We start from the raw sequence: 9,629 nt of genomic DNA on the forward strand, positions 1-9,629 counted from the left end.
CTAGTCACACCCTTATTCTCCTTTTCCTACTCTATCCATTTGAACTGCTAAGATAAAGCTATTTACAGATATAGTGGGTTAAGAACGGAGTGTCCAGGGAAGGAGGGGAAGAAATTAAAGGTTTTAATTAAAGAAGACAATACTCTTACACAGGACACCAGAAAACTCAGCACTAAGATATAAATGGTTTTGGGCCAAGTTCAGCACACATATACCTCCTCATATCACACACCTCATTACCACTGACAGAACTACGACATGCCCAAATGTGGTCACACTGCAGACAATAAACAGAAAGGACTTTCATCATCTTTAATACACAGGCAAAGCCTACAGAGACCACAATTCCCTGTCTCAATACAACTGGGTAAGTCGCCACAGAGGTATGTTCGTATTAGAGACAAAAAACAGCTGCAAGTGTCTCTAGACCACTGCTGGCCATATTTATCTTGTAGGTTACACTTGGCCAACTGTGACTTAAAAATAAAAGCAGGTAAACTTTTCCCCCACTCTAATACCAAGTAACAGATTTACTGAGCTGAGCCCTTATTGGCAATCCAGTGGATGTGAAAAGAGAGTACTTTTTAAAAAAACCCAACAAACAAAACAAAACAGAGCAGACAAATACATAAGACACAATCCCATAATTTCCTCAGTACATTGGGTTATACATGCTTACAACATGAGCTCCATAAAGCTGTATTTTATAGAGCTGCCTTTTAAAAACCGCTGAACAGGTGGTAGTCCTCAGCTGGCCTCCAGGATTCAGTTCAGCAGATTTGCGGCCACACAGTCACACAGATTTCTCTTTTCCACCTGAAGAAGCAAAGTTTCTGTCTATAAGAGAAGGGGAAAAAAGCAACATCAAAAACCAACCGTCAGTGCTGTAAAACTAATTAGCTCCCAAAGAAAAGTCCACTTTCCTTTTGTTCTGAGATTTGGGATTGGTTGTATGAGATGAGTCTTGAGGTAACAATTAAGAGTTAGTGCTTACGGCTCTGCAAAATAATTTAGCTTTTGTGTGATTAACTGGCATACCAACATGGTAATAATTCTTGTGACATGGAGAAATTCAGTCTGGTACACATTCATGTTTTTCATACTAGTATATTCAGTATGTGTCTGGGTGCTGTTATTTTTGTTTAAAGGTACTCGTCTTATAATCTTACTTCGACTGCACAAACTGGAGCATAAGCTCTCAAATTCACAAGAAGTTTAGAAAAAACCCCACAAACCCATCAGCAATTCTCATTTCCACTTAAAAACAGGCTCAAAAAAATTAAATTTAGAGTGTTACAGCCTGGACTCACTGTTGAAAGTTATACAGAGAAAGTAGGGCATAATTTACCTCTGTTTTAACTTCTCTTGCTTCACCGTTGTTATTGTTAATACGCTGTTGGGGCCTAAAATAGACAATAGGTGGTGAGCTGGCATACAGCCACCACAGTTCAAGCGTGTGATGGGATTGCTGGACTCTTTAAGAAAAGCGGTCCCAAACCAGTGAGAGCAGAGGTCCCCCAGTTGAACTGGTGTTCATCAAAATAATTGCTGCCCGCAGTGATTTCCTGTCCCTCCTCTCTAGCACACACACACTTTGGTTTTCCTGGTTGTTTGGAGCACTTGTGGCTTCAGTAGGTACATGATGGAGCACAGAGCTGCTTGACATCAACATCATGTCTTCATCTCGGTTTGTCTGTCATGAGCTGAAGCTGTATCTGAGAATGAGTCTGATCCAAGAGTGGACAACTACCTTATTGTCAAGGGACACACTAGCTGTGGGAAGTCCACTCACCAAATTAACCTCTACACAAAAAACCAAAAAGGGCATTATGAAGACTACCAGCTCTCAGAGCCAGTGAAATCCATCCTTAATCTGCCCGTCTTGTGATTTTTGTATGAGATGGAATTGCCACGTGATTAAAGGCTGTGTTAGAAAAGCCATGTTATCCATTGACCCACATCAGCTACAGGCACTTAGAGCAGAGCGGGGCCAAAAGATCCATCCTGCTTATCACCTGCCTTCTTACTACAGGAAAAGCTCTCTACTGGTCAGGTCTTTTCCCAGGTGATAAATCACTAGACACAGCCCTGTGGTTCTACAGTAAATCAAGTATCGCTTTGATTGTTTCGGCTGCCCTGCAGAACTGGAAAGATCTAATCGGACTTTGCTAATCACCTAAAAGATGCTCAGTCACCACCTTCTAACCATCTCCTTGACATCATCTGCAATAGTTTGAACGAAGGAGGTTGACAGCATGCCAACAGCTTGGGAGTGAAGCCCCAAGGCTGCTTACCATCTTATATACCTTTAGTAACATTTCCAAGTCTTTGTTTTTACTTTCGTGGGCACGTCTAACTTCATGTGCTTTGAACATTACAAATAACCACTGACAGTTTAGAAAAGAACAAAGAACAAAATGAATGGCACTCTAACTGTTTTGTGAGCATGATCACAAACCCCTTTACGTAGAGATTTGTTATTGTCTCCTGGTGGGTTAAAGCACATTTTAAAAAAAATCTGAAGATTGTGAACCTACAAAAAATCTGATAAATTGCAGCTAAAAATGAAGTTCCTGAGCTCTTTAAAGTTGAATGCAATGTCCACTGGTTAACTCTGAAAAACGGGTTGGAATTTCGAAAAGAAGTATCTATAGTGCAAGACTTACAGTGAACTGTGTAACCCATGGACTAGATTTGTTCTGCAGGATTTGTTTTTATGGCCTGCTCCCTGCTGGCCTCTGTCTCAAGCACCTTCTGGATGCCGTAGGGAGCTGGCTGAGAGCTGGCCGAATGGTTTTGATGGTAGCAGCTCCCTCCCAGCAGTCCAAGAACCCTCTCCTAGCTCATGACACACCATGCAGACCAACACGAGGCCAAATTAAGTGTGAAAACTCTGATTTGTGCAATAAAACTATATGGTTTCCTCTGTATGGAAATTCAGGGTGAGATTTGCAGGACGAATTAAATGGGAATTTTCTCTCTAAGCTTGTGGGAATCCCTCCCGCTCCAACACTGTCAGGAGCTGCTTAGTCATCACCTAAAAATCTTGCTTGCAAAGAAAAGAGAGTTTTTCAAGGAAATTAGTGTCTCCAGTGGGAATATTAACAAAGGGAATTATATTTTCAGGGACAGAAACATTTGTCCCACTGAGCAGCAAAACAGACTAAAACAGTCAAATGTAAAATATATATGTGACTAAAAGCAATTGTCTTAAAACCCCCGGGTTTTGCATCAAATTAGGCCTGAATAATAAAACTAAGAACTGAAACACTGTAGAAGGCAGTTTCAAGAAGTCCTCAACTATTAAATGTTTCCATCTATTTTGACAATGTAAGCAGAATTCCTAGCTTAATGAGTGGAATAGGCCTGTCCTAGTCCAGAGGCACCGAAGATCTCAATATGGATTCAATTGTTTAGATTTTAAAGTGATAAGGAAGTGATAGGTTTGTTTTGATGAGAATATGTCATGGAGACACATTGTCAGGCTTGCTCTCAAATCTAGAGCTGTGATGGTAACAGGACACGTCTCTCAACCAAACCCTTTTTGTATCCTCATTTGCTCTCCTTCGCTGTCTTTTATTTTTATTTTTTTAAAAGTATTAAAATACAGTTGCTATATTTTGGGCATTTATTACTACTCCTGCTTAGGATATCTGTATTTTATAAAGCTTCTCGCTTGTTCTGCAAGCTGTAGGTGTCATAAAGGTCACAGCCATAGCCGGACAACCAGAGAAGATTTTAGCAGTTGAGATATTTTTAAATGAAGCTGTAGGAATTCTGGTGTGAAGTTCAAAGGTTTGTAAAAGAAGGAAAAGTTGTACTAGAACCACTTTACAGCACCAACTGAACACGTTGTTTGGACTGTATACAGTGCTCAGCAGATGTATTCATTAACGAGATTTCTTAATGAAGAAGCCCAAAATACATTTGACCTGTAATTACTGAACAGATTTTGTTTAACTCTAAATGTGCTACATACCAATCTCGTTCTGCTGGAATGTTTGGTTTTTGTAGTATATCACAATTTAAGGCACCTTCATTCCTGCACCTGCATTTTCACCTAAAAGTGACGGACCCTGCTGGGAGTTACCTCCAACCATTCCTCAGAGATGTCAGTTTGCAGGCTTCGAACTGTGAACAACCTTGACCACATATTAGAAAAGCAAAAAAAGTCTGAGTGCCTTGTGTTGAAAAATCTGTGTGAGAGTGTAGATATACCACTTCAGCTAGAGGGTCTGCAGGAGGCGGAGAAGAAGCTCCGACAGCAGCTGGGATACAGCTACTCACACATTGCGGGTTGCAGGAGCAAGAGACAGATTCGACTTCCCTCACAGAAGTAACATACCAACCTTGGCAAATTCTCCACACTGACTGCAAGCCAAACAAGTTTCGCTCCCTGTGCGGTTCTACTTCGTGGCATTTTTCATCATTATGGAATCAGAGCAATGTAAAAAGTATCTATAAGTTGTTTTCTCCCTTATCCTCTCCCCAGGGGTAAAAGCATGTACAGGGGAGCATTTTGTTTTAATAGGCTTTTTGTTTGAGCTGGCTCTCTCTTCTTGGCAAATAAATATAAATGATGCTCTCACCTTAACTCCCCCTAACACAAAACCAAAGGTTTGCGCTCAGCATTTGGAATGACAATAGCAGTGCTAATGGCTGTAACTGGGCAAGAGAAGGATAGAGGGCTGAGAACTGTCAGTTCATTCTTTCCTGAGATTCCTAGTGTCCCTGATACTCCGAGGCAGAAGAATTCCACAGATCATTGCATAGAGACGTGAAATGTAATTACTCAGCCTCAGAAGACAGGACAGTACAGTTGACTGTCTTGTGCAAAATCCACCCACCTTACCTACATTTATCCACAGCATTTTTCTTCCATATTAAAGAAAACCAAAGAAATTGAATGTTTCCTTACCCGTGTGTCTAGATTATACGCTGTCTTCTTCAAATCCTGCAGAGCCCTCTGCATGAACTCAAACGCATGGCAATCAACACAGGGACGACCTAGGAAAGCATTTAGTAGAGCATTTAGTAGAGAATCATGACTACGTGGCACGAAGTATTAAGTAGAAGAAATGAAAAGTGATTTTGAGTATGAGGAGGAGCTACAGAAGAGAGTCCACACAGTGAGTACTCGTGTATGTACTCGTGAACAAACCACATTATTGTAAATAGTCCATCAATGACAAAAGAACTACTTCAACAAATTTGCTTTAAAAATTTTCTTCCTCCTTTATTGCTGTTCCCCTCATCCTTCACTTGTCACAGTTCATAGTGTGGAAACATTAAATTCATAACTTGAGTCTTTCATTTTGCTCCACCAACCCTGAGCACATTTGCAACCTCATCTTCAGATTTTTCAGAAATTACCTCTGAAACCATGAACCTGTTCCCTATAAAATCTTGTCTCCTAATCTCACTTGAGCTCTAAATAGAAAGCTAATGAAATAAAATTGACTGCATTATCACAAAGAGAGATCACTTAGCCTGTAACTTTGAATACGATACAGCTTTGTCCAAAGCTAGTGAAGCAAGCAGCAGATAAACACAATGTCCTGTCATTAGTGGGTATCGCTGATAAGCAGAACTGCTGCATTCTGGACTAACTGCAGTGTTTAAGATACAATTCCCATATCTAGAGACCCAGACTGAAGGTCACAAGGCTTGCTTTGCCTTGATCGTCATGTAACACAAAGCTGTGCCCTAACAGATAGCAGCACTGAGACAGAACAAATATAGACGCGATGAAATGTCTTCGAATCGTCAGGCTCTACATATGCTCTTATTTGCTTCCTGGTGCCTGTGCCTCTCTGACAACTTCATAGGAAATATTGCGCAAGTGAGAAATTCTGAGTGCAGGTTTAGTTTGCTCTTTGAGGTCTGGTAAGGAAGCAAGGATGAAACTTAAAAGTGATGTTGGAAAATCCTGCAGTGTCTGTCAGCCTATTTTGCAAACACTTGATATTTGACTGATTTCTACATGCCTCTGATAAGCTGGAGTTAGCTGTGTGCTAACCAGCAGTCAGAAATCCTGACTGCTGGAGAAAAGGAGTCTGCCAAATTCTTTGGCCAGCTAGGGAAAACAAAAAGAGATAAAAAATAAACATTGAACCATATTACAGACCTGCTCTTTCACTGTTGTACCACCAAACAACCTTCGTGTTATTACATACATACCAGACATAAGGAGAGGACAGCATTTTCCACATCACTTGGTGCAAGGACCTGCCATTGTGTTTATGAGGTAAATTAAACTCAACACAGACCAGCAAAGGAGAATTAGGTGGTTGAAGCCTGCAACACTGAGTGTTGACAAAGTGTGCTTTCTTGGCATCTTCATTGTGATTTTTTTAATAAAGACTATTGACTTTAATATATTATAGTAGACATTACCAAGAATGAAAGATGTAATGAACAGTCAGTATCAGTTGAAAAAAGCAAGTTTAAAAATGTCTCCGAAAAGCAAACAGGGTGACTCCTGGCATAGAAAGGGCTAACACAATGAAAGAAATAAAAGGTACAAAACAGTGGCAGATTTCAGGTACAAGCAAGAGAGCAACAGGCAGGAGAGAAAGCTGAGAGAGTGGAAACCCTTGGATGCAGGAGAAAAAATGGCACTGGTATGCTATCAAGTTGTGATTTTAAAACGTCATAAGCAAGATGTCCAAAATAGTTTTAATTATTTGGACAAGGTTCCGCGAAATGAAATCCTGCAACATTAGAACTACAGTACAAGCTGTAAGAGAGGACTGCAGGGTGGTACGTACTTTCCGCTGGGATGGCTGTTCCCGCTTCTTGATCCGACCTAACGGGCTCTGTGAGCAGCAGCGCAACCACAACAACTAATGGAACTGTAAGGGCCACTCTTCTCAGAAGGCAGGGTGCCAGCATCTTGGGAATGGGTGCTTCTGTTTATCGAGAGACACAAACAAGTCAGATTCAAGGTTTTGTCACAAAGAACTTAATGTTCCTGACACCTAAAGCACTGGCAGTCTTCCTTTGAAAGAAAAAAAAAAATCAGAAGATACAGAGCATGGACAGAAGTTCTCTGTACTTTTCCAGCAGTGCACATAAAACTCAACTGGGAGAGAATGTCCCTGGACATGAAGGAGAAAATCATAGGTCCCTAGACAGTTTTTGGCTTCATTGGCAAGCCAGGATGTAACTTTGCCTGCTCGGTGACTCCAATCTTTTTTCTAACTACACAGTCCCAGACCAGCACATGAATCTGGACAGCTGGTTCACTGTTAGACTTCAACATCAAAACTGCAGGGATTATAGAGCTGGCTGAAACAGACCTGAGCCTGGAAATGAAGTTTTTACCCACTCACTTGATTTACTGATGCACCATCTTTTCACAAGTATAACAACTAAAGGTAGCCATTATCATTAAGTATGCACCACACATCATAAAAAATTACTCCTTTATGAAAGTAGCTGAAGGAAAATACTTTTGTTAGACTTCCACAAAGTCATAGGTAGAATTTCTAACAGTAAATGCACCAAAACTCTTTGACCTTCTGTTTTCCCTCCTAATCTGGGCTTCGGACCTTTATTTGCAGCCATCCATTTGCTCCTGAACATGACAGCCAGGCCACACTATGCCCTGAAGATGGGCACAGTCTGGTCCAGCAACACCTCTCCTTCACACAGAGGTAAAAAAAAAAAAAAAAAAGACAAATACACAGGTTTCAAATGAAGTATTTTCTCGATCCAGCAGGTAAACTGTCCAGATCAAGGAGGGGGAACATGGGAAACTTGGACTAGGTCAAGCTGCAAGTATCTATTATAGATGTCAATCCAAGTCTCGAGGATGCTGGCAAACTGCCAGGGTGGTCCTTAGTTCAGCCAAGTTTACCTTCTGTTCCTATACGGTCAAATGGAAGAAAGAACCAAATAAGGTTAAGTTGCAGCAACACAATAAAATCCACATGAAAATTCTCTTTAGCTGAACCCAGGAAAGCAGGACAATGTTCTGTCTTTTCCTGATTTTTGAGTTGGTGCATACCAACCAAAAGATGTTGCATAAACCCATCAAATTTGCATGTGCTGAACACAAGAGTACAAGCACTCCCCAAAACAGCTTATATCTCACATTTGGAGGGGCAATGGAGGGAAGTAGGAAAGGTTTTTCCCCGTCTTGCCACAAACACAGAATGGAACAAGTTTGCTCTTTGATATATGCAATCCATGATTTCAGATACAACTAATCTGAAGCTGCAAATTCTGCATGAACATTTGCAGCACCTGCAAACCAGCAATTCATCCAGGAAAGGAGCAGCATTATACACATCCCTTTCATGTGCACCTCAACCTAGACATAAGAGTAGGAGATGGTTCAGAAGCAAGACACACACATACATGTAGAGTCACAGATATGTTTGGGCCCGCAACAAAAAAAAAGATCTGGCAATGTAACTTTAACCTCAGAATGGATTTCCTCTCCCTCCCACTATTTAGAAGTGACCTGATGTGATCCTTTTTCTTATGTCTACAAACCTTAAACAAAGGGATTAAAATCATAACAAGCAACTTGGGTTTTCTGTTTTAATTAATCATTACCTGCAACCAAAGAAAGTATTAATACAATTGAAGACACCAGGCTTTGCAACAGGATGCAGCAGAGTGTCTCCAAGTAACAGTGAATTTGGATAATACCAGCCTCCTTTGAAAGTACCTAATGCAGAAGCCTCCTGGTCAGTAGGAGCACAGGCTATTCTCATAGTTGACCATGAGCACTACAAGGTTCAACAAAACAAAGCGGATTTGCTGTTAAACTTTTTCAGGGTACCTCACGTGCCACCCACCCCACTGTCAGGTCTGCTTCATATGTGAGTCCCACCGCAAAATAAATGTTCCCCGAGTGCAGCAATCACGTTAGATCACATCTAACTACTGCCTCTTCGCTATTCCGTGTTATTTGCTACCTGCGAGGAATAATCGTGACAGGCTTCAAGGGTGGTCTCTCTCTGCAGTGCAACTGGGAACGGAGACGGATCTGTGCACGGACTTCTGTGAAAGAGAAAAGTCGCCCCCTCTAACAAAGGAAAAAAATATCAGTACCTGATCTCCCTCTCTCTCGTCTTTGTGATGGTCTCTTTGAAATGGCCGCTGCAAACTGCTAACAGAACAAGTGCAGCATTTCTGAGCATGTGCACTGTCTCTTTTTAACCTTCTCTGAAAGAGGTTATTACTGTGGGGAGATTTCTGCCATGGCAACAATGCAGAGCTCTGCAGCACGCAGCACAGATTTAAAGAGGAACAGGCTGTGTCTCCCAAGTCTGGGGAAGGATGTTTCTGTTTTGACACGTGAGTTCCAGCAGTGACTTACCTGCTCTGGGTAAGGTTTTTAAAGCCAGGTCATTCGATTCATCTCTCTTGAAGTCTGCTGGAAGCTTTTCCCAAAGTCTGTGCAGCTGGATGCTCAGCCTGCTCCAAGCAACTTGCTTCCCTAGTGCCTGAAAATAACCATGACGAATTACACCTGATTTGTGGGAAACCAGGAAAAAAACATGGGATCACATTCAGAAACTGCAGGACACATCGCAGGTGAGACTTTGGCGAAGGCCAGTAATTGTTCAGCGAACAGTCTCCATTGGAATGGTGCTGAGTTACTGGGGTCACGA

The 9,629-nt window shown here is 41.4% G+C and overlaps 1 protein-coding gene across 1 annotated transcript; it reads right to left on the reverse strand.

The window, feature by feature from the left end:
• Window positions 1–392: 392 nt before the first annotated feature.
• Window positions 393–9,101, reverse strand: LOC135988646 (NELL2-interacting cell ontogeny regulator 1-like). The gene is made up of 4 exons (XM_065634760.1): window positions 9,067–9,101; window positions 6,771–6,911; window positions 4,919–5,007; window positions 393–837 (listed from the first exon to the last, which is right to left on the reverse strand). The coding sequence occupies exons 2-4, from the start codon at window positions 6,892–6,894 to the stop codon at window positions 766–768; spliced, it is 285 nt and encodes a 94-aa protein (XP_065490832.1). The 5' UTR covers window positions 6,895–6,911; window positions 9,067–9,101; the 3' UTR covers window positions 393–765.
• Window positions 9,102–9,629: the final 528 nt, after the last annotated feature.

This window comes from Caloenas nicobarica, chromosome 4, assembly GCF_036013445.1.
Source record: "Caloenas nicobarica isolate bCalNic1 chromosome 4, bCalNic1.hap1, whole genome shotgun sequence".
NCBI lineage: Eukaryota > Metazoa > Chordata > Aves > Columbiformes > Columbidae > Caloenas > Caloenas nicobarica.